Source organism: Passer domesticus, chromosome 3 (assembly GCF_036417665.1).
Source record: "Passer domesticus isolate bPasDom1 chromosome 3, bPasDom1.hap1, whole genome shotgun sequence".
NCBI lineage: Eukaryota > Metazoa > Chordata > Aves > Passeriformes > Passeridae > Passer > Passer domesticus.
Genome location: NC_087476.1, coordinates 114,423,158 through 114,447,428, shown reverse-complemented (window position 1 = coordinate 114,447,428; position 24,271 = coordinate 114,423,158). Strand labels below are relative to the sequence as shown.

General features: G+C 51.8%; 3 protein-coding genes across 7 annotated transcripts in view; 1 reads left to right on the top strand and 2 right to left on the bottom strand.

Annotated features, from left to right (window-relative positions):
* Positions 1-123: 123 nt before the first annotated feature.
* KLHDC3 (kelch domain containing 3) lies at positions 124-19,524 on the bottom strand. 2 transcript variants are annotated; one of them, XM_064415302.1, is made up of 11 exons: positions 19,385-19,524; positions 13,152-13,378; positions 10,713-10,889; positions 8,424-8,539; positions 7,060-7,131; positions 6,610-6,823; positions 6,276-6,362; positions 4,952-5,060; positions 1,428-1,501; positions 979-1,057; positions 124-764 (listed from the first exon to the last, which is right to left on the bottom strand). In XM_064415302.1, exons 2-11 carry the CDS (start codon positions 13,303-13,305, stop codon positions 698-700), a joined length of 1,149 nt encoding a protein of 382 aa, XP_064271372.1. In that variant the 5' UTR covers positions 13,306-13,378; positions 19,385-19,524; the 3' UTR covers positions 124-697. The 2 variants fall into 2 exon arrangements, with proteins under 2 accessions (XP_064271372.1, XP_064271373.1); XM_064415303.1 differs by lacking the exon at positions 19,385-19,524 and adding an exon at positions 19,013-19,183.
* Positions 19,525-19,620: 96 nt separating this feature from the next.
* Positions 19,621-20,932, top strand: MEA1 (male-enhanced antigen 1). The gene is made up of 3 exons (XM_064415314.1): positions 19,621-19,971; positions 20,051-20,165; positions 20,231-20,932. The coding sequence occupies exons 1-3, from the start codon at positions 19,621-19,623 to the stop codon at positions 20,392-20,394; spliced, it is 630 nt and encodes a 209-aa protein (XP_064271384.1). The 3' UTR covers positions 20,395-20,932.
* The window catches only part of PPP2R5D (protein phosphatase 2 regulatory subunit B'delta), a 27,510-nt gene continuing 24,043 nt past the window's right edge, over positions 20,805-24,271 (bottom strand). For all 4 annotated transcript variants that reach the window (XM_064415297.1, XM_064415298.1, XM_064415300.1 and 1 more), the window contains exons 15-16: positions 24,014-24,130; positions 20,805-23,687 (exon numbers count right to left, since the gene is read on the bottom strand). In XM_064415297.1, the coding sequence (XP_064271367.1) occupies positions 23,550-23,687; positions 24,014-24,130 (255 nt within the window). In that variant the 3' untranslated portion in view covers positions 20,805-23,549. The remainder of the gene's footprint in view (positions 23,688-24,013; positions 24,131-24,271) is intronic.

Sequence of the window (24,271 nt, the reverse complement as noted above, 5' to 3'; positions counted from 1 at the left end):
CATCAGCCACTGCCTGCTGCTGCCACAAGCCACCAGTGGCCTGCAGCTTCAGGAAAAGCACCTGCTTCAGTCTCTCCCCTCATGCCTTTTCTCCCCCAGTTCATCTGCCAGGACACACAGAAACCATGTCTGCCTCACCGTTTATAAAACTTCCCCCAGTTGCTGTTTTACAATGGGAGCTGGGCAGTGTCCAGCTGGGCCCAGGCCCCCACACTGGGCTCAGCATGGAGCTGGGGCCTGCCATGTAGTGCCAGGAAGCTGTCAGTGCTGGCAGGAGCAGGTGTAGAGGTTCCTGCTCTCTTGAGGCAATGCAGGAACAGTTCAGGTTGACCCTGACATCAACCCCAGAGCCATGGCTGGTGGTAAGAGTTGATTCAGGCCCTTGGAAAGTGGATGGACACCGGACAGCACAGCTGCAGTTCCACAGGCAAAGGGAAAGGAAGCTCTAGAGCCACCAGCAAGGAGAGGGGTCACAGCTGTGCTGCTGGGGCCAGACAGTTTTTCCCTCAGTGGCCAGCTCTGCCTGTCCACTTGTGCTGCCCAAAGCGTGACAAGGACAGAGGGAGGCCTAGCTAGGGCAAGACAAACCGAGCTCACACATTCCTTGCTTGAAAGGGCTAAAAATTCATGCAGGCAGTGGAGCAAGAGGTCAGTATGTGGAGGGGTGAGGGCAGGGTGGTAGAAGGACGAGTTGTCTTCAGCCCTGGTTGGAGACAATGGGGCGGCTGATGGTGCTGTTCGTTGTCATGGCTGAGAGCTCCCATCTGTAACACACCAAGAGGATACACTGAGAGAGAGCACAAACACAATGCCCAGGGCTAGAACAGCTTTGCTTCATGTTAGCCTCAGCTACAGACTCCAGCCCAGCCCACCTCAAAGGTGCACAGTGCCAAGGGCCCCGGGCAGCCCTCAGCCAGGGCTGGAGCACCTCAAGGTCAGGGAGCACCCAGGGTGAGCTCCCAGCAAGGCACACCATACCTGATGTCGTGGGGAAGGCAGGACTGGTCCAGGCTGTACTGAATCACTGCTAGCTTACACAGAGTCTTCAGACTGGGGCCTGTGAAAAGAAAGCAGTTTAGCTACAGCAGGCTTTGACTGGACACCATGGAGGCTCCAGCATCATGCAATCAGTGCCACAGGAAACAGGGCAGAGCCTTGTCTGAGGGACAAGACAATCTGCACACCAGGGATAGGCTGGGGTGGTTTCTGTGCTCCCACAAGAGGTCTTGCATGCAGGAGTGCACAGAGCATGGCTGCCCCTCTGGCTGCTCTGCCTTAAGCCAAGCACACTGGTCAGACACAGCTGTCTGGCTCCAGGACATGGCACCTGCAGCCACAGAGGGCACTGTTAGGTGTTTCACAGCAGGGCCTGCTCACAGGGCACCTTGTGGTAAGAGGTACAGGCTGGGCAGGAAGTGCTCACGTACTGAAGTCGAGGATGTAGAGATCTGAGTGATCCATCAGGTCAAATTCATCACCCATTCCCTCCTCTGGAGATGGGCTGCAGAAAGCAAGCACAAACCAGTGTGTCAGTCAGTGCCAAAATTCTTATACACCAGCTAACCAAGGGCTGAGCAAGCCCAGGAATGTTCCTGGCCTGCCTGTCCCAGGCACGGCCCTGTGTTCCCTCCTGCCCCTCTGATGACCCAAGCAGCACCCAAAGTCCTCACTTTCTCAGCTCCTTGCAGAGTAGGCAGAGCTGCACAGGAGCCAGGGAGCAGAAACCCACACTATTTCCTCTGCAGGGCATGGGAGGTCTGCCTCCTTTTCATGGATGACCATGATGATTCCAGCCATGAGCCTCCCCCTCACCTGTCCATCACTCCTGTTCTCATGTAGTTAAGATCTACTGCATTTATTTCAGCTTGGCCACTGAGATGCTGTAAAGGAGTGTAGAGAAAGCAGCTAGAAAACATCTGCATGGCAGGGCAAGCACAGACATTTCTCAGTCTGACTGAGGGATCACTTGGACTCCAGCCACAGCTGGAGTGGTTGTGCCAAAATGGGGATGGCATTTCAGAAGACTGTAGCTGAGCACTGAGCAATGCAGCAGTCATTTTAAACTAATTCCAATTTGCTGATACTCCCATTTGATGTTGGTCCAGGAATGCTAATGAGGAACTACAACACCAGGCATCTCTAGGGAACAGACAGCCTCACCTCTGGTTTCCTGCCACATTGGTCTTGATGGAACAAAGCACCTGAGAAACTGGACACTACATCTCCTTGCACAGACAGATCAGCCTGTGCTGAAACAGGGGAAAATACTCCCATGGCTGATGGTTGTTTGGAGAATTTGAAAGAAAGGAAAAGTGTTTTAAGTCCTGCTATGGTCTGTGACAAACCAACTTAGTGTGCCCCCACCTCTTAGCTGGGACCGACCTCATGCAGTGATTCCTGGCCTCAGTGTCACTTGTTTCCCCACCCATGAGCCACTAAGCTTCACACCTCATGGGACATGAGGCAGTACCTGCTCCCCCAGGTCCCCACAACCTCAGGCCAAACTGCAGAGCACAGCTCACTGCTGGCACAGAAGACCTGCTGCTGATGGGACCCATCTGCCCGGATACAGCAAGAGCCCCTTTAACTCCACCTCGTGTGCTTGCCACACCACAATCTAATCTCACATCCACGTCACAGGAAGCCCTAGACCATCCCTTATCTATCAAAGGAAAGCCAGCAGGCACCACGTCTGTGGCTTTAATCACCAAAAGGAAAGTAGCAGGGTGAGCCTGGAGTTCAAGACCAGGCAACCCCCTGCAAGTCCCAGGCAGCAGCGTGCAGGGCACACCTTTGCCAGCCAGAGCCCTGCAAAACTGCTTATTCCAGCTGCAAAACAACTCACCCTGCACTCAGTGACAGCCCCTATTCCCTCACCAGAGCCAGGATCCCTAAGCCTTGTCAGGGAAAACACAGTCTCAAGCCAAATCTGGATCAGCATCTCTTCAGCTAAATGTTTTATAGCATTCCCTCTCCCCCCACTTCCTTGTGGATGGTCTCTGCACACTGAATTACTGGTGGGCTTGAGAGGAAGCCAGACCAGGGCCACAACTGTGACACAGCTAATGGGAACACCAAGCTTCCTGGTCCCTAAAAGGGGACACAAGTGAGGGATTGCTCCTGGCCACAGTGAGGGACCACAGCTGGGGCAAAAAGACCAAGCTCTGGCAAGGACTACCAAAGAAACAAAGCTTTTGGATGCCATAGGAGCAAGCAGCCAGCCCAAGTGCCTCTTCAGCAGTCTACAGGATGTGTGAATCCTGGAAGGGCAGACACAAAGGGGTTCTGCCTGCCCATCCCCCAGTGCCTTTCCCTAGAAAGCTGAGCCTGCCGGCTCATCCTCTGAGAATCCCTGCAGGACAGCCCAACCCCTCCCCCTTCCCAGCCAGGGGAGCACAGGTCAGGAGGCAGACCACTGGGAGTTCTCCATTACAACGACTTCCTGGAAAACTTCTTATCTCGCCAGGCAGCTCCAGAGCACACCTGATAACTGCTACAGGAAGCGAGGAGCAGGCCCACCCCCACCTCCCACTTCCCCAGCCTGCAAGACCCTCCCTCCAAGCTCAAGCAGGCTGCATTCCTGGCTGCCAGCAGCTCTTCTGAGCCCAGCTAGTGCTGATGAATGTGCCTGTATTGGGGTTGAGCCTGACCTAAGGAACAAGCTAAATTCTCAAGTGGTTCATGGAGAACACAAGGCACTGCTGCGTTGCCTGGCAAGGGTGAACCAAACTCCAAAAAGCTGGTGTCAAATTTGTTGTGGTTTGCTAGCATTTCCCAAGGCTTAACATCAAAGTTCAGCTGCTGCTGCTGTCACACAAATCTACACAGCCTCTGGGACCACCCCAAACTCCCATAAACCCTACCAAGCCTTCTGCTGTACTGAGCAGCACCCAGTGTCTTTTGAGGAGACTGGATAAACTCAGCACCTCTGCACACCTCAGCTGCACTGAGCACTCTCTCAAAGTCACATGGACATCCTACAGCTAAGCACACCCCCCCTGAACCCCTGGAACCTGAAGGCCCTTCACCCCATCACACACTGGTATGGTCATGTCACCAGCAGAAACTGTCCTGCTTGGTTCTCTGCCCCAAGTTGGCTTCAGAAGCATCTCCAAAAAGTTACTGACAACATCCCAGAGAGACCCAAAGCTTTCCAAACCACATGGAGAGCTGAAAGCATTTAAGAAGTCTCTGCAAGGTAGATACTGGCAAGCAGGACTGTGCTCCAGAGCTGCAATTTGTCACTCCAGACAGCATAGAGTGTGTCCTGGTGATAGGCCACTTCCTTTCTTTTAGCAGCTGTTAAGGCTCTTGGCCACATCCAGCTGCCCTGCACCCTGACAGTATCACTTCCAGTGTTTGACAGCTAAATCCCTAACACCAGGTCCCTGTTGTGAATGGGAATGTTGCTAAGGAACACTGGCGCAGAAGGCAACATTGTCTTGTCATGTGTGTAGGCTCCTCAAACAGCTCCCAGCTGAGCTGACATCCACTGCAGCCTGGCAGCAGAACCCACACTTGTCAGTGGAAGAAAGAAGCTCTGGTGGGAGCAGCAGGGCAGCCCGTAGGCGAAGATAAGTCACTCTGAGGTCTGCTCTGGCACAGCAGACTGAGAAACATGTCCTTCTGACAGCAGCATCTCCTCTCTTATCCCCACAACCTCTTTACCAGAAAGCTTGAGCACTGCACAGCTCCTCCTGAGCAGCCTGTTACACCCTTCTGTCTCTACATGTACAAGATGGCTTGGCACCAGATGCCTTACAAGCTTACATGACACCTTCAGTCTCTTCCACGGCCTTTTTTCGGGGGAGCCCTGATGTACATGATTGCCTGCACTTGTCAGATAGGCTGACACTTGCCACGTGCCTCTGAAGTCCATCTGATACAGCGTGGGGACACTGTGCTGAAGGGACTGGCAAAGCCTCTCGAGGAGCCACCTCACACAACTCACCTGGTACCTCCAAAGAGGATGATCTTGTCCCCCACTCTGCAGCAGCACTGCCGGCGCCGAGGACATGGCCCTTTCCCCTTGGGCTCAATCTTCCTCCAGGAAAGAGAAACTAACAGGAGGAAAAGAGTTCACCAGTTTGTCACAAGAGCCTGGCCAAGACCAGCTATAAGCAGGTTATGAATTTAAACAGATCACAGGAAAAGCAGAGGCCCACTACCCCACAGACACCCTCTCCCCTGACCTCCTCACTAATGGCTAACTCTAAGAGGTTATTACTGAAGTGCCACTCAGATGCCAGTCACAGTCCTGGAGCTCTGCCTACTGAGACAGGATTTGCAGATTATATCATAGAATGGTTTGGGTTGGAAAGGACCTTAAAGACCATCTTGTTCCAACCCCCTGCCATGGGCAGGGACACCTTGCACTAAACCAAATTGCTCAGGGCCCCATCAAGGCCTTTCACTTGCAAAGCCTGAGCACCAGGACCCACGGACTGCCATGGTAGCGGGTCCGACATCACAGGGAGCTGTACTGGGCAGAGCTGCGGGAACAGACAGAGCCTGATGGGTCGGGATTTGGAGGAGGGAGATCCAGGAACCAGCTCCATCTGCTGGCAGGCTGCTGGCAGAGGTGCATCAGCTGCTGGGACAGCTCGGCTGCAGGAAGAGGGCGTGGAGAACCGGACCAGGTGGAGACAGCAGCCTTTGTTCTTGCTGCTCTCTGTGGCAAGGATGCTTGGGGGCGACAATGCACAGACTGAAACCTGCAGGAGCTCTCACACCAGCTCACAATCAGCTTGGGGAACAGCTGGTTGGCTGCTCTCAGGTAACTTTACTATGCAAAGCAATTAGCAAACAAAATGAGTCTAGACAGTGAAATGTGCCTGAGGACCCCAAAGCAGCTCACAGCAGACTGATATTCAGGTACCAGCTGAAGAACCACCCCTTCTGCAGCACAGTTTGAGCTGGTACCAAGAGATGGTGACCCTGCAGCTCAAGTTGAATGGTTTCTCCAGCTATAGTCTCTCTCTTCCCTAACTCTATTGCTTCCCCATATCTTCTCTTCTGTCAGTACTTTTGCATATTTAAGAACAAGACAAAGTTTTTCCAATAAAATATGTCTTTCAGCAACACCTAATTTTCTGTTTTCTAACTGAGATGTGGAAACATCCCAAGGAGGAACAGGCAAGGTAGCAAGTTGCTGTCAGAAGAAGCAGGAGCTATTCCTCCCCAAGCAGTACTCCTTGGACAGAATGTTTCTCTGAGCACTCACAGGCCTGAGGGCCTGGAGCACTATGACTGCAGCAAGCTAAAAGCATAAATACCTGGATTGAATTTCCAGAGGTCATGGAAGTGTCTGTTCAGGCGTGCATTGTAGCCACCAAATACATATAGTTCCCCGTTGTAGCTGACTGTAGGGAGTAAGAACAGACATCAGAGGGCCACCCAGCAGGTCCCTGACCCAACACCAAACACAAAACAACATGGTGCTGGCTGTCCACCTCTCCTTACATCACCTTCATGTGCAGTGTGGGGTGGGCAGCAGCTTTCCACAGAAACTGGGCTTTGTGCAACCCTTTCTAACCCACAGCCCCACCCTTCTAAGGCAGGCAGAAACTTCCCTCCTCCATCCTCCACCCTGAGCAGACCCACACTCACAGGCTGAATGGCTCCGCCTGCCCTCCGGGAGCACAGGAGTGGGAGGGGAGTCCAGCCAGGAGTTGGTTTCTGTATCAAACACTTTAATGCGGTTACAGTAGATCTCATTGTTAGAGTGAAATGGCCCAAAACGATCAGCTCTGCCACCAAACACGTACATCTTTGTTCCAATGATGGTAGCTGAATGAAAGTCTCTCCAGCGAGCTGGAGTACCCTGAAGGACAGAGTAGAAAATAAAGACAAAAGAAAAGAGTGAAAGAGTGCAGATTAGCCAGGGAAATAACATATCTTGATGGGGAAGTTGGGTGGCTGCCTTCTCCTGGAGAACTTCCCATCCTGTAGATCCCAGCCACATCAGCCAGAAGCTGTGAGACAAGTGTGGGCAGCTACCCCAGGGAACAGCAGATGCAAAACTTCCTCCACAAACCAGAAGGAAAAACAGACACTGACCTTGGCAGAGATTAAGGTCCACGTCATGTTTGTGGTGTCCAATTTATGGATATCATTTGAAAAGCAGTCAGCCTGGAAGACACACAAGCAGCTTGGTCACAAAGGGACTGAGAAGCCTGGTCACATCCAGCCCCAGAAAGGATGCTGCCCTGCAGACCTGGAGCATCCCTTTGGATTCAGTACTTCCTAAGAAACAAGGTGCTTGCTCAGGCAGCACTTATCAAGAAGAAAGCAAAGCCCATTTTTTCCCAAAGGTGTCCTGTCTCTTCCTGGAGCTTTCCCATTTATTTGGTGCTCAGTTGCTCCCCCAAAGCCACAGAATACACTCATGGCAGGAGCCTGCCTCCTCTCCATGTAGCAGCAGATAAAAGAGGCAGAGGCAGGACAGTCAGACTGGCTCTGCTAAGGCTGCCTAATGGGATGCAGAAGCTAAGATTACTTCTGGGAAGCTGAACATCCAGGAGCAAATACACTCCAGGTTCTGAGGCTGGCTGGCTGGAGGAGATTGCATTCACACAAAAATGTGGACTCCTCCTCCTCCAGGCAAGGTAGGGAGCAGCAAGACAGCCAGAGGTTTATTTGGTCTTGGTTACAAAAAAAGACATCTAAACCCCTCCTGCTGCTGTAATCAATATAATGGATTTGGCCTGCTATCACCCTCAGAAAAGAAGGAATAACCCAGAGACTTCTGTAACAGAGCCTCACCTTTCTTCCAAACAAACTGATGTGACTTTGCACATCTGTTCTGAAATTTGGTGATAATTTTTATTTACCCACTTCTGAAGATTAGATCATAAGATTAGATCATGCTAAAAAGAGCATTAGGTACACTGACAGCTATTGCAGGATGAACTTTGGCTCAAGGTATTCTTAATGGGAAGGCAACCAAATGTTTGCTGAAAGAGATCAGCAAGATGTCAGAGCAGGTGGAGACTACAGGGAACATACACCAGACTAGGACAAAACCTCACAGCAACACTGCAGAAAGTGATTTTTCTAGCTCACTTCTGAGCCAAATTAAAATAAATGTAGATCAATATATACTTATTAAAAAATGTTGTGTATTTATGTATCTACATTTGGCTGAGAAATGAGCCAGAAAAAAAAATTACCCCTTTGTGGTAAATTTGTTTTGTGAAATTTAAAAAAAAAATCCAACACTTTTTTGGACTTGCTTTTCCAACCATCTTCTCCATAAAACAATTACCATAACCTGGGTACTAATGCCATAACTTTGCTAAGTTACAAAATGACAGTGACTTGGAATACAAATACACTCCTGTGTCCTGCCTCTATCAGTGTCCTGGGTATCAACACCCTCTTTCCCAAGGGCTCACCAATTAGCAGTTACAGGCACTACTCACCAGCTGTTCATAGCCTCCAAAGATAAACATGCTCTTTGCCAGGACACAAGCTGAGTGCCCATCTCTTGCCCCTGGGACCATTCCAGACACCTTTGGTGTGAACCACTTGTGTGTGTCTGAAACAAAACAAGAGGCAATGCTGAGAAAACACAGTAGGAGTTGGGGTGGGATAGTCCTATTACTACTGTTCTTAATTTCTAAGGCAAAAATCATTCTTGTTTTCTCTCACAGCACCCACTCTGCCAGAGAGGCTGCAAGCTTCTTTGGGCAAGGCCACCTGCCTGAACCCCCACAGAGGGACACAGTGACAGAAGCCTCAGCCTCTTGGCATGGCCACCGACTGCCAGACCTGACAAAGAGCTCACATTTTAAGTGTGAGTAGTACAGCACGGCTTGAACAATGTTACTTTTCCCGAATCTCTCGCAGAGTGTACTTGTGAGTCACTTATCAACTCTGCATTCACACTTTCTATTACAATGAAGCAATAATGCTAAGTGGCACAACTGACCATGGCTGGGAGACGCTCAGTAACTGAGCAAGACTGAGGAAAAACAGCTCTCAAACCCAGATACCAATCACCTAATCACAAGTTCTCCATGCTAGCTGTTGTGCATATCTCCACCTCTGCAGGGCAGCTCTCTCCCTGTCTTATCTGCTCCACTTGTTACATTCTCATCCCCCCTTCCTCACTTTCCACCCTTCACAATGCTCCCTGTGAGCCTGCACCGAACAGATTCAGCCCCTCAGCCTGCACACTCCAGGGGCTGGCTCGATTTAGAAGATGACTTAAAATCCAGCCAGAGCTGCTCTCCATGCCAGGGCAGCACAGAGCCAAGCCAGCGGGTCGGTGCCAAGCGCTAACAGGCACCTGCCCCAGGAGCTCCGAGAGGCACAGATAAGCCTCGAGGCTGCAGGAGACATTCTCCCACCCTCCCTAACAGCCCTCGGCTGCCAAAAACAGTTCTTATTTCAGAGAGTCGTAACACCGGAGCCAAAGCATGAGGGTGACTTCCCTGAACTTGGCCTGTGGACACAACTGTCCACCTATGCTCCAGCTGGCACCACACAAAGGGGCTTGCAAGGTCAGCAGAATCCCTGGGGAGCCTCTAGTGAGACAGCTCAGGGCTATCGAGTTCCTTTTCTCCCTGGGGCTGCTTCCAAACCCAGTCACATTGTATCAGAAAAAGCTCACCCAAGTGCAGCATGTTAAATTAGAGATGGAAAATACCTCAATTTGTGATCTGCTCAACACCACAGGGACACAACTGCACTCAGGACTTTATTTAGCCTGATGTGACTCCTACAGTGGAACTTACATGACAGACATGGGACTGTGACTGCCAGCCTTACTTTCCAGGAATGGCAGGCCTGTGTACAGACAGCTGCAGAGGGTTTGGAGCAGAACTTTCTGTTAATTTTCACTTAATGCTGAAGCACTGGAGCTGCCAGGGAGACCAGGCAGGCCCCACTACAAAGCCCCTGTGTAGGCAGAGGTTTACTGGGGGCTTCTCAGCTGCATGTGTCAGGGGAAGGAAGGGGGAAACCCTGTGCCATAAGCTGTAAGATATTTCCTGGTAAAGAAGAGATCCCTGGACCAAGCACCAGAGCAACCAGTTTCCTTGCAAGTTCAGCAAGACAGTTACTGGCCAGTACTCAGATGGACTTGCATCCAAAATCCAGACATACTCCTTTGCTTTCCTGACACTTGTGTCCACGCAGTTCCTGATGGTGCCTTTTCTCCAGAGGTGCTCCAGCAGTGCTATGGAGAAGCCAACCAAAAGGCTTAAGGAGTTTATTTTTCAGGCTTATCTAACTTGACTCATGTCTCCCCTGATTTTGCCATCCTGTCCTGGACTACTTCTGTGCTTTGTTCCTCACTCTCCTTCACACCTTCAGAAAGAAGGACCACACTGGAGAGGAACCATAATCATCAAGAGCCCAGTTCCTTCTTGCTTCACCCTTCAGCCACAATTAAGGAATACTGTATCACATAGAGAGAACACTTCAGTTATCAGAGAGAGCACACAAAGCTGATAGAAAAATCAAAACCATTTTCATTATTAGAAAAGATCAGCAATCTCTGCCCAGAGGCTTTTACAGAGATGTAAGCGTGCAGACACAATGGCCACCATACCCCACTTCTAAAACCGCTGAAACAGACAGTGACACCACCTCCTCCACACTGTCACCGAGGGGCAAGGACACAAGCTGGGGAGCAGAGTGGGGGGCAGAGAGGAGGTCTGATCAAGAGCAGCTGTGGCAAGGAACAGTGAGAGGCTGGAACTTACTGACGTCGAAAGCATAGAGCACATTGCAGGCTCCCTCCGTGTCGTTGCGGCCACCCCAAATGTAGACGGTGTCGTCGATGAGCACTGCCGAGTGCCCGTACCTCATGTAGGGCACCTCCCTCACGTGGTCTCGGCTGTTTGTCCACACTGGAGGCAACTTGATCCAGCGCAGAGACACTGGAAACACAAGGTTGAGCCCATGTCAAATGCTAAGCGTGCTGAATTGCTCACAGTTCATAACCCATCCTGCGCGGTGCTTTTCACCCCGTGACAAGGTGCAGGAGCAGTTGAGTAAACAAGAGAAAGCTGTGTCTGACCCCGAGTAGTAGCTAGTTAAGAAATACAGAAGGAAGTCCTCTGGAGGCCCAGAAGACAAAATAGGCTCTGTTCTACAACAATTCATTGGAAAGGTTTCCACTCTGGCTCATCCTAGATTGTGAGTGAAAGATACAGCACACACACAAACAAACAAGGAAAGAAAAATGGAAAAGTACAGAGGTGACCATGAATGCAGACACTACTTCAAGCTAGTGAGATTGCTGAAGATACTCAAAGCTGGAAGAATGGGCAGTACAAGAATAACTCACTGCAGTAATATGCAAGGGAACTCCTGAAGGCATCACCTGGACTTGCAGAAGCACAGTTTAAGTAAAGAAACCCAGCAGCTTTGTAGGAACAGTGTTTGTTTGGTTTTGTTTTGGTTTTCAAGCTATAGATGAGGTGGCTGTCTGCCTCCTTTACCCCATCTGTTTCAAGTTCTCCCTGGTAACCCTGCATTACTCAGAGGAGTTCCTTGGGATTACAGGTTCTCCTTCCTGTGTGTCATGTCCAGCAGCAGCCAGAACAGTCAACAGGTATTACAGGGTTTAATGATAGTGCAAGAGCCACAACAAGTGTTACACAGCCATTACATAACAGGACCAGTCACCTCCTTCTACCACACACAGCCTCCAGGTTTGTTTTCTACATGGAGCTGATGCAAAATACAGCAGAAAACAGTCTCAGTTCCTCTGAAATACCTAACATAGGGAAAGGGAAAAGTCAGGCATCTCAAAAGGTGAGCATCTACCCCACAGGCAGAAAGGGCACTGAGGAAGCACATCCAATGCTAAAGTCAAGCTAGACTGAATGCTTCCTACCTAAAACATAGTTTTCATCTTTGGAAAATTGACAAGAGATCATTCAAAGTCTGGTATCTTGGCTTTAGCACTGCCACCTTACAATGCTAGCTGAGCAAGGGCTTGGGAAGCCACTGTCACTTCCCATGTGGTGGCTGCAGCATTCTGACACTTTAATATTTGGGAGTGGTAAGAGGGAAAGACAACACAAGAGCATTCCTTTGGGCACAGTCATTATGCTTCCCCAAGAGAGTGCTGCTCTACTTGGCACGTTCTACAGCATTCAGCTGTGTTGAGTGTGAAAGCCCAGTCCCTCCGGACAGAGGTGAATGCCATTGTTCCCAGGATTCTGAGCTACACCCCCTCTACACTGAGAGCAGGTCACCTTGGCAGCCCTCTGTAACCAGTGCTTTTATCCCTGCTGCACAACAGTCTTAAAGGAGTGAATTCACTGCATCTTACAGACAAACTAGGTTTGTCTACAGGTGGGTGCTCACAGAGCATTCAGCTGTCCAGTCTCCAGAACTAGTCATTGGTTTTCTGTTCTTGTCTCTCTTTAGCTGGACCCACCCAAGCATCTGTGCAGTTTTTTAATCACCTGCCTAATTACAGGGAAATACTTAATGGACCAGCTCAGTAACCTCTTCAGTTCAAGGAACACTCAATCAAGAAATACAGCCTGTGTCAGCACAAGCATGGCTCCAACTCAACCTCATGACAGGTACTGGTTACCCTACACAAATGGCTCCAGTTGCAGATGCTTTTCTAAGCTATGTTGTGAATCTGCATGATAGCTGTTACCAAAATGGGAAGGCCTCCCTCCTAGCTACATGCCCCTACTGACTCCATCGTGCTGGCACCAGTTGTCAGCTGCCCCCACAGGGAAACAGCTCAGATGTCTACACCTGGAATCTTAACTGTGTGCACTGGCTCACACCCTGCTCTTTCCACACTATGGGCAGCTGAACATGGACATGCTAGAGGGGGGACCTGAGCCAGCTCGATATCACCTCTTTGCACCTGGCTGAGTTTGTGTTTGCAGAGAACAAGGACAAACCAAACCATTGGCTATGTGACTACTTCAGTGAGTCCTTACCCTAGCAGTCAGATCAACTACAGCCCCTCTGTGTCCTGCCCCTGAAGCTGAAAATGCAAAGCTGCACAAAGAAAGAAGCTCCTACCTACCCTGCTAACATTTTCTGGAAATTAAGAGTCAGACAGCATGTTACAGGGTATAACATGTCAGGCACCAGCAGGCAAGAAAAGCAGTAACTGAGCCAAACAAACCACGTCCTTTTGTGCCCCACAAGGACACATTTACCTGCGTTGAAAACGTGGACGTCGATCTGCCGCAGGGTCTCATAGTCCTCTCCAGAGCAGTACCCACCAAAGGAATAGACCTTGTGCCCCACAGCCACGGCCGCGTGGTTCACCCTCCGTGGCCCGCCTTCCAAGTGCACTGCCCACCGTAGCATTCCTCCCTGCAAGCCAGGCGGTCTTCAGGGCCCCCAGTGCCACAGCCACATGCTTCCGAGGCCACTGCAAGGTCTGCAACACAGACACAATGCCAAAAGAACAAGATCCATCCTGCACGTCTTCCCTGAATGCCTGCTGCAAAGGTTACCTTAATGTACCCTCATCCACCTGCCTCCCCGCTGGAAACATTCCCCTTGGGAAGGGGCCGCAGAGCAGGGCTCAGAGGAGCAGGCAGAGGTGCCCTTGCACACAAAAGCCCTCGGGGTGGCTGCACAGGCAGCCCCAGCCAAGCACCTTGGGCCTGGCCACGCGTGCGTCACGTACGTGTCAGAGCCATTTGTCTGCATGAATGAAAACACACAGCGAGAGCCAGCGGTGAAGGTGAAAAGAACAAACCCAGAGGGAAGAGCGTGCTCTTTGGACCAGCTCTGAGAAACAGCAGAGGAAAAGATTAAAACAAAACACCCAACAAAAAACCTCCAAAGAACCACAGCTACATAAAGCAACCAACTTCCCGTTATGGGGGTGGGTGACAACATTAGCATTTGGGCTCATTGATTTGAGCACTAGGGTTCAATCTAATTAGGCACAAGAGCAGAAACCCCCTAATCTAGAAAGCTCTTTGCTAATGCTCAGAAAAGGTCTTTTCCTCCCACAGCAAACCCAGGCATAACTACGAAAATTCTGTAGCATCACATCTTGTTAAGCAACTGATTTCCTTCATTCCTCAAACAGATGGCTTAGATCATATCTTAGAGAAGCCACCACAGCTGATTCTTGCAGAGATTCTCCTTTGGATCTGAGAATCTAGAGCAGAGTCCTGCCCAGGTGCTTCTGAAACAGGAGGTCAGTTTGATTTTTAACAGTTTTCTCCTAGCTGAAAAACAGCCATTAGAAGAGATGTCAGACAGCACAAATAAAACTGTCTTATTTTGTTTCTTGGTTCTAGGTTATTGAAAGATTCAGTCAGTATGCTCCCATCTCACAATCTGTTTTAGCCTTTGCAGAATCCAAAGACATTTGGGGATACCTTTGAACAAGGACTAAATTCCTACACACAGAATTCCTACGCTCTGCCCCATTTCATTTTGGAAAGCAGTGAGTTTTGGCAAGGAGGACTTCCCTCCTGTTTCAGGTTTCTGAAGTAGCTGGAGGGCAGCAAGAGGGGCAGTGCCACGCTGCTCTGCTCCAGTTGGCCACCCCCAGCCCTTCAGTCAAGGGGAATCACTGAGGCCCATCAGCAGCCTGACCACCCCAGCGCCCAGCCCACCCACGCACTCACATTTTATTCCCTCCTGCAGGAAGAATAAGAGATGCCACCAATAGGGAGCTCCTGGCATGAAGCACAGCTTAGGCTTCCAGCTTCATCCACTGCCTATAGACAGCTCAAAACCATTCAGTAGCCAGTCACCTCATTCCAGAGCTCCCAAATGTCATTACAATTTGAGTAGCTTCTTTTTAAAGTTATTTATTTTTTGAGTTGTTTTCATGCTCTGTATGTGAATGTTACAGCAACAGGACACGTGCAAAGCCCAAACAGAGACCATCCTGCAGCCTCACTGCAACAGGAGTCTCTCCTGCAAACCTGCCTGTTCCTGCAGCAACCACCCTCACCTAAACTGCAGTCAGTAACCCAGAAAGTTGTAGCAAGCTTTGCTCTAGCAGGGCCCAGGAACAGCCCCTGTCTTCTACAGGCCGTGCTTCAGTTTCAGATCTAGCAGGTTTTTTTCCTTAAGCATCTATTTTTTTTTTGAGCCAGGCAGCACTCTTGTGTAAGTCTTCTGCAAAGCTACAGAGCAGAAGTAGTTTCCATGGAACCCACCAAAGTCACCTTCCAAGCTATTTTGAAGGCTTCACATATCTAAATCTGTTTCTTGCCTCAGTCACAAGTTATTCTTGAGAAATCTAACCAATGTTTTCCTCACAATCTCTTCTTGTTTAAGTGATTCTGTAAAAGACTCCTCAAGGAGCTTAACTGGTCTTTATCACCAGCATCAATATTTTCAACATCCTTCAGCCCAATCCAGGAGGACCAAGAAGATGAATCTTATTTCCAAGTTCTCTGCTTGATTCCTACTGAGGTAGAGGAGCACAGTTGCTTGACATGGCAGGCAAGCATTGTACCAAGGCCCCTTCCTTTTTTTGTCAGAAAGGCTGGGAAAACTCTTCCTCACCCTTGGGACTTCCCTTGAGCCAGGTGCAAGGATGCTGGTCCTGTCACTGCCACAGGAGCTGGCTACCCTGCCCCAGCAGTTCTGCTACTCCCATCAGAAGGCAGCTCATCCCAAGAGGTTAAATCTGGTCCACTGAGAAATGGCAGCTCCAGGCCCAATCCCTGGCACTGCAAGAAAGATGCTGAGGTTGAAGCAACAACGTTGAAATGCTGTTTCCTACAATTACTGGGAAAGTTTTCCCCCAAATGAGTGCTTTCCAAGTGACTGGCAGGTCTGGAGTGGTGGTGAGGGCAATGGGATGGAAGTTGGCTGTGCTTTGCCTTGGCTCTGTCCAGGGATACCCCTTTAGAGCAAACACAGAGCTTTGCCAGCACAGCCTCCTGCTGCCCCTCCTCAGAGCCAAGAAAAGCAAACACTCATCTGAACACTTCACGAAGAGAGAATGACCAGAAGCGTCAAGTAATCTTTCCAGGGTCAGGGGAAAACACAGGGTTTAACAAGCTGTCAGGGATTTTCCAAACCCGAGAGCTCTTCTCTACGCTGTAATAAAAGCATCCCTGCAAACTCCCATCTTCCTCTTCTGCCACTGGCCACAACCCTACCCTGTAACTACCACATCTTCCTGCCACCACCAGGCATTTGTTTGCCCCTTTCCAGCCACACACAGGCCTGGCCTCCCCTCCTCCCTGCACAGCCCTGAGGATGTCTCCCCTAATCCACCCCATGCTTTCTGTGCCCAGCTTCAGATTCACCTCACCTGCCTTATTTACAATCATTTCTCCACATCAATCTTCTGTCCTAAAGCATTTTTCTCCTCTGAGCACTATCTGCAAATAGGAGTTAGACACATATTTTGAGAAAAAACTATATTTTCTGTCCTATAACTATGGACACTGTTGAATTCCATTTCAAGTTTGATTTCCAATGATAATTTTTATGATATAAATGAGGACATAAATAAACCATTTTTCAGTCACATTCCTATGAGGATTTCTTAGTAGGAGAAGTGCATTTGATATTAAGCTACAGCTTAGATTTCTTTACAGATCACAGAGGACACAGCCAAGGAGAGAGGGAAGCAGCAAAATTGATAAGAAACAATTTACTAACAATCTCCCCCAACTGTACAATATTAGATTATGCAAAATACATTCTGTGGTTTCTCATTTAGGACACCAGCAACAGTGATGTGGGCTATAAAACACAAAAATACTGGTAAGACAGAGGCAAACTGTATTAGAGAACTGGGAGGGCACTGCAGGATGAGGCACACAGAATCACAGCTTCTGTTCAAGCTTCCACTGACTCACGTTAGATCCTCACTTCCAAAAACTAACAGATCTCTTACTTCCAACATGCAATTTTCACAACTCCCCATTCCCCTGGTCTGCCACGACCTATCCAAAAATACAGTAAAGCACAGAGGATGCAGAGAAATTTTGAAACCCTGGTAGGTCCTGTCATTAACCAGGAAAAAATACATTTCTAAAAATCAGGACATGCTTCACTCACTGGTGAAGTACCTGATGTTGGTGATGCTGGAAATTAAGTGAGAACGGCAGTGTGTTGTTCCTCTGCCACAAAGCACCTGGAGCATTTCACTGCTAAGCCAGGGAACAATCAGATTTAATTCAGCTCAGCATTTTTCCAATACAGCACCCATAGGCAGCACTCCCATGTCTCTGGTTGTGCCGTTGCCTCAAGATGCACTTAATGCCTGCAACAACCTTCATCCCACCTGCTCCAGCTTACACCCAACAAGAGCCTAAAAACACAGCATATGGACACCTGAGATCAACACAAACATCACTCCATAATCTCTCACTAGCATATCTTCCAAAACACCACTGTTGTGGTGACTTGAGCACTGTGGCACAGATAGAAAAAAAAATCCCCAAAACAACAACAAAAAAACAAAACGGGTTTTAGTCAGATTTTTCACTTGTTTGTTCTATTGGCTTTAAGCTTTGTATTTTCAAACCCTACAATTAGTTATGAAAATACTTTATCCAAGATAGAAAGCTACTGAGCATCTCCAAGTACAGTAGCCAGGTGATGATCTTGAAGCAAACCCAGATATCCTTGGATCCACTTCTCTGCTCAAAAGGAGCTCACTGGGCTCTCTCACTCCTCTATGCCCACAGAAGGAAACCTAGAGCCATTTCTAAAAGCTGCTCAGATTAGCCTTGCTGCATCCAATTCCCAAAGCAAAGGGGAGAAACCCAGCAGCAAGTGGCCTGGATTTTCAAGGACTGGTTCTGTGACCCCCAGAATTACAGCAGCACCCCAAGAAGAGCAGCCCACCCTGCAAAGCTGCTCCAGAGAGCAAATCCTACCGTGTGGCTGCCTCAGTCCTGTCTCCCAAAAGACACCAGGCACAAGGTTTAGTAACCCTTAAAATAGCCCAGCCAGTTCACAGCAGTCCATATAGACCGTTCTATTTCAAGCACATCCAACATACTGTTAGAGATAACATGAGAACAACCCGCTTTCTTCACTTGTGCTTGACATTTATCTAATGCTTGGAGCATTTGTGCTAAGGCAGTGTGAAGCTGCAAGCTTGCACATTCAGCAGCTCGGACACTCACAATGCAATTCCAGCCCCAGTAAATTAGATGGTGCTAGAACAGCCCTTGAGCCTGCTCTGGAAGCTCATGTTAGCCATGGAAATCACAGACCACACTGCTCAGGCACAAATTCATCCCAGTGGCCCCCCTACAGCCAGCCTCACCATCTCCTTATTTTTCACCAAATATTTTGCCCACTGCTGACTTACTTTTTCCTAAAGCCCAGCTGTGATTCTGCCCCTACTCAGCTGGCTTCTATTCTTCACCCTGCTTCCCAAACCCCAGCTTCTCTACATTGGGGATACTGCTCGACCCCTACTCCCCCATCAGGAATTTGTCTCAGCCCGTCAAGCTGCTTCTGCCAGGCCAAGGGCAGCCCTTGGGTTGGGAAGCAGGCTCAGGAAAGCTGAGCTGACAGCCAGTGGCTTTACACAGGGCTACCACAGTTTGTTCCTCTGCCCCTCTGCTGCACTGACACTGATCCCCAGGCAGAGTGGTGCTCACAGGTGCCAGCCTTCCCTCTGCCTGGCACATGGCACTGGGGAAGACCAGGCATGCAGCCACGACTGGGTGAGAGAATAAATGGTCTGGAACCACACGAGCCCACGGGATGGAGAGAGAAGGCACAGCAGAGGTCATGTCAGGGCACAAGGGCAGCCTCCCTAACACAGACCTGTCAGGGAGGATAGGGATGTGTGGGGTCACAGAATCCTTCAGTGATGGAGAAGAACACCAAGATCACAGAGCCCAGCCATTAACCCGACACTGCCAGGCCCACCACTAACCCAGGCCCTGAAAGTGCCACATTTACTAATTTTTTTAATGGTGATTCGACCATTCCCCTGGGCAGCCTGTTCCAACGCCAGACTACCCTTTTCGTGAAGGATTTTTCCCTAATATCCAATCTAAGCCTTCCCTGGTGCAGCCTGAAGCCGTTTCCTCTTGACCTGCCCGCCAGTTGTTACCTGGGAGAAGAGGCCGGCCCCCACCTGGCCACAACCTCCTTTCAGGCAGTTGCGGAGAGTGACAGGGTCTCCAGGCTGAACACCCTCAGCTCTCTCAGCCGCTCCTCACAGGACTTACTCTCTGGACCCTTCAGCAGCTCCCTTGCCCCACTCTGGACACGCTCCGGCGCCGTTGCCGCCCCTCCCCGCCCGAGCCCCTCCGTGCCGCCCCGCGCCCCCACCCGCCTCCCGCGGGCCCGGCCGAGCGCACCCGGGCGGGGCGGCGGCCCCGCGCCCCCGGCCCTCACGGAGGGGCCCGGCGGTGCCTGCCGGCCTCGCCGTCCCCCAGCCCCGGCACGGCCCCGCCGGCTCCCCGCGGCCCCAGCCCCGTACCTGTGCCCGTACAAGGAGCTCCGACAGCCCCGCTCCGACAGCAGCTCCCGCCGCTCCCTGGGACTTGTAGTGCGGCGTGGCCCCGCCCGGCTCCGCGGGCGCCCCCCACGCCGGAGCGGCGCGGCCCCGACAGGCCCTTCCGCGGTGCCGGGCCCCGGTCCCCCTCAGGGGCGGCCGCCTGGGTTCCCCGCCCCGCCCGGGCCCGGCCCCGGGCCACACCGAGATGGCGACGCTCGATGGCACCGGCGGCGCGTGCCGGCGGCACCGCCCGCCGCGCCCGGGGCCCGCTTCGGGACTACAACACCCAGAGTGCCCCGCGGCGGCGGCGGCGGTTCCGGGCGGCGGCGGCGGCACCTCCTCGGCGCCGCGCCCGGTGTATGGCGGTGGTGCCGAGCATGGGCCCCGAGCGCGTCTGTCCCCGGGAGCCCGGGCCGCCGGAGGGCCCTGACGGCGCGGCGGAGTGGAGCGGCGATGAGGAGGAGGAGGAGGAAGAGGAGGAGGGCGGCGGGTACTTGTATCAGCCGCTGAGCCAGGAACCGGAGCAGGGCCACGGCGACGCGGGCCCCGGCCTGCAGGAGCGGCTGCAGGTACCGCCCAGCGCCTCCCGCCGGGCCGCGGCCCGGGGCACCCGCCGTGCCGACCGCCGCTGCCCGCCTTTCTCCGCAGATGCTGAGGCTGCACCTGCCCGACCCGCCGGTGGACAGCGAGGAGGAGAACGAGGAGGAGGCAGCGGAGGGCGCCACGGCTCAGAGCAGCCGCAGCTCCATCCCCATGGATGCAGGTAACCGCGTCTCCGGCGGGACCTCCCCGGGCTCCGCCGCGCTCTCACGGCCTCTCTGTTCGCAGAGCATGTGGAGCTGGTGAAGAGGACGATGGCCAGCGTGAAGCTGCCCACCCTGGGCATCCCTGCCTGGGCCAACCAGATCTCGGAGGAGCAGTGGAAGGACGTGGTGCAGCGCACGCTGCAGGCCCGGCAGAGCCTCGGCAGCCCCCGGCCTCAGTGGAATTGAGGGCTGAGTGCGGCACAGGGGCTGCAAACCCCAGCCCTCCCTCCCTCTAGCCTGGAAGCACCCAGTGCCTCCGAGCCAGGTGCTGACAGGACTTGCCAGTATCAACCTCCCAGTCTGTCCCACTGACATTGTCTGATTTTCCTTCCCACTCCTTTTTCTGGGTTCTGGCTGGTGTGTAAGTCAGTGTGATGACCTTGTGTTAGCTTCCTCTGCCTCTGAGGAAGCAGATTGGTTTCCATGCCTGGATGTGTATGGGGCGATGGGGCTTGGCTGGCTTTGCCCAGATTCCCTCAGGACAAACACTGGACGTGGCCCCGTGCTGACAGTACCAGAGAAGTCACTCTCCAGGCTAGGGCCCCTCCTCTCAGGATAGGGTCTGTGCGTTGGAATATCACAGGTGGAGCAAGATGTGTCATTCCAAGAGATTGGTTTTATTTAGTTCTGTACATACAGGGACATCTGTACAAAATCCAACACTTTCATACTATGTAATGCTCTACTGAAAATAAAGTACACCATATGTACATATGAACTGTAAGCAGCTTAATACTTGTGTCCAGGGTGTGAATGCAGTAGTTTTGCTTTTTCCCTTGGGAGGAGCAAGCCAGGTGGAGTGGAAGAGGCAGCTCCAGTTCTGTCCATTTGGCTGATGTGGGGAAAGGCATAGGCAGAAATGAGCAGCACTAATGCTAGAAACCAAGTATTGAGCAAGGGGCAGCTGTAGCGTGGCAGATGCAGGTCTGCCCATGAGCAGCACATGTGGTGAGAGGGTGAGCACACTCCCCCCTGTCTCACATGGTCCCCTTCTGAGGTGTCCAGGACACTGGAATGAATAGGCAGCAAACAAAGGATGGTGTGAAGGTACTAAGCCTAAGTTCCCTGACCCAAAACAAGACACAAAAAGCTATGGGAACATCAAAGCTGTACAGCACATAATCATGATGTGTTACAATCCTGCCCCTGCACATGGCACAACCCCAGCAGCATTCCTCTGGCCAGGGTCAGGGGCTGCCAGCAGAGACAGATCACCTGCAGGACGGTGCCAGCCCTGCACACCACAAGATTCTGTTTCCTCTGCAGGCAGAGCAGCCCACAGCGGGGAAAGGCAGCCACTGCCCAGCAGCAAGCAGGCTCAAGTGAGGGCATACCATACTGTAGCAATCTAAAAATGAGGTCCTGGCTTACAGCACAACGCTAAGCAGCCAGTTGGAGAGGCGGGGCTGAAAGAGGAAGGAGCCTCCTGCCCAGCCTGAGCCTGGCAGCCCTCATTTCCGCCGTGCTGCTCTGGCACCGCCCGCTGCGTGCCCACATGCTGTGCCAGGCGTGAGGTAATTGATTGGCAGCTGATCATGAGCTCAGACTAATGTTCAAAATAAGCAATAACCTCCCTGAGGTGTTTCTGAAGTCTCCTGACGAACTGGCCCGTGGTGTGAGGCGGAGGGGAGGCGGGGCCCTGCGTGACTGGGGGATCTCGCACTTGCACCCGCCAGCTCCTCCCAAGAGATGGTGGCATTCCTGATCAGGGCTGAGCCGGGAGAGAGCTACACGGGGCAGGGATGCAGGATACACAGGTCAAAACAGCCTCGCTGGGGTTGGAGGAAAGATGTGCTGCACACCAGCAGAAAGACTAGAGGGGGTGATCCTCTGACCTGGAAATGGTTTACTGGTGAGGACAAGCAGATACACCAGAACCTTCTACAACATCCCGTGCTGCTGCAAAGCAGTGCCAGGCTAGCACCAACCCCGCGGGCTCCCTGCACTACTGCAAACCCACTTAAGCTTATGTGTCAAGAAAGCAGGCACAGGAGCTAAGAAGCAAGGACTCCCTCTCTATGACAAACCAGCCTCTGAGGTGGCACCTTGGCCTGGCACTAAATCTGCACCACAAACAACAGGGGTGAAAGCTGGACCACAGTAGCGCCCAAGTGCTGCGCAAGCCCCTGGGCTGTCAGCAAGTGATTCTAAATGCTAAGGTAGCACGAGCCCCTGATGCACCAAGTGATAACTGACAAGGGCCACAGCAGGTGCACACGTAACAGGACAGGTGAACTTTGCTCAGAGCACCCACAGAAGCGATTCAGCAGTAGTGCTTAGCCATTGATAATAATGAGGAGACAACTGAACACTCAAACTCAGCCACACCCCGTGAGGTGCAGCCATTGCTTCCACGAGCTTGCGGAAACGACTAGCAGCACAAGCTTCCTAGAAACCCTGGCCCTGAAGAGCTAAGGATGGGATACAGAGACAAAGGGAGAGCTGCAGGAGTATTTTAATTGAGCAGGTAGAGGAAGAAAGTAGAAGTCAGTGGCTGACACCTGCTACAAAGCGGGAAGTTAATTCTGGGCCCACAATTAACCCGAGACATCGGGAAGGAAATGAGTCAGCACGGACCAACACAAACAGCAGAAGGAATTCACTTTCTCACAAGAGAGCTTCTAAGGATGCTCTAAAGGGAGGACTGCAATAGTATGTAGTGCTTGCACCCAGCTTAACTGGGGGTGGCAAAGCACTGAACCCCCACTCCACTGACAGGGGAACAAAACAAGGGGCTTGTAGCAAAAGAAAGGTGGAAGTAAACATTTCCTCCGCTGTACATTAAGACCCTTCAGCTGTGGAGCTGCACCCCGAGGCAGGCTGGAGAGGCAGCAGAGCCTTCACAAACTCTGCTTCTGCCCCAAGCTCAGCCTGGCCTCTGACCACGGCAGGGCTCAGCTGCACAGGCAGCACAGGGCAGGTGTGGCGGAGATGGGCACTTGGAGTTTGGAGCAGCACACCGAGCCATGCACGGCAGGCTCTGCACAACACAGAGCCTGAGCAAGGCTCTGGCTTCCTGGCAGAGTAAGAATCAGGTGGCAGCTCACAGTGAAGTGAGTCCTGCCTGGACTGGTAAGAGCAGAGGTCAGGCAGGCTCCCCTAATGCCTGCAGAGCCAAGGTGGGAAAGCAGGAGGACAGAGAAAAAGCAGGAGGACAGGACAGTGGTGAGATACAAGTTATAACATAAAACCAGATCTACCCTGGAGGTATGCAGATGGAGTGGAGGACAGGCACAGCTCACCATGTTCATTCCTTACTTATACATGAGAACCAAGTGCATTTCCATGACCCCTGGAGGAAAGGGATGGGGCAGAGCTTCCTGGGCCAGCTCCTGAGCCCGTCAGAGAGCCTCCTGGCTTGAGGTGAGAAACTCTTCTGCTCTCTTGTGGGCCTCCAAGGCTTTTATAGTGTAGACGTCCTGCGGAAGCTCAGACTTCCGGCGCAGCAAAACTTTGTCCTTCTTAATGTCTTTCAGCATCTACAAACAAATCAAAGGAGTCAGGATTCAGTAGCAAACCACTTCATGCCTTCAGCCTCTGACTCCAGCTGCTCTAGGTTATGCTTCAGAACAGGCTGAGAGCCCAACACAGACCAAAAGGACACAAGGAAGTCCCACTGGCACTTTTTCCAGTGTGAGAAGGTTAGATAAACTCCACTCTTTAAACTACAGGTTGATCTCTTAAGGATGAGGAGTGAGAGTAGTGGCATTTACCTTCAGAACATTTGGAAAGAGCCAGTTCTGGCCATGCTGATGTCCTGGCTGGACTGGGAGCAACTGTGAAAGGACTCGAGTCACGTACGCACCTGCACAGCCTCCGTCTCCACGGTTTTCTTCAGCAGCTGTATGTCCTCTGCAGTCGGGGTCTCCGTTTCCATACAGCACACAGAAGGCAAGGGTAGAGGTGCATAATACATGGGGTACTGCAGACAACACAGACAGCTGGAGAGTCAGCACTCCCTCCAACACCACACCTTCTCCCCCAGCATGCTAACACGGCATGACTCAGTTCTTCCAGCTGCCTTCTCTGCTGGCCCCCAGAAACGCAGCAATAGGGACACAGG

Excerpts from the sequence above, each read along its gene's own strand:
- MEA1 (XM_064415314.1), top strand. The coding sequence starts at position 19,621 with ATGGCACCGGCGGCGCGTGCCGGCGGCACCGCCCGCCGCGCCCGGGGC. Across the intron at positions 19,972-20,050 it reads GCCTGCAGGAGCGGCTGCAG|ATGCTGAGGCTGCACCTGCC; the intron begins GTACCGCCCAGC and ends CTTTCTCCGCAG. Across the intron at positions 20,166-20,230 it reads CTCCATCCCCATGGATGCAG|AGCATGTGGAGCTGGTGAAG; the intron begins GTAACCGCGTCT and ends CTCTGTTCGCAG.
- KLHDC3 (XM_064415302.1), bottom strand. The coding sequence starts at position 13,305 with ATGCTACGGTGGGCAGTGCACTTGGAAGGCGGGCCACGGAGGGTGAAC. Across the intron at positions 1,058-1,427 it reads TCTCTACATCCTCGACTTCA|GCCCCAGTCTGAAGACTCTG; the intron begins GTACGTGAGCAC and ends TTCTTTTCACAG. Across the intron at positions 765-978 it reads TGCCTTCCCCACGACATCAG|ATGGGAGCTCTCAGCCATGA; the intron begins GTATGGTGTGCC and ends GGTGTGTTACAG.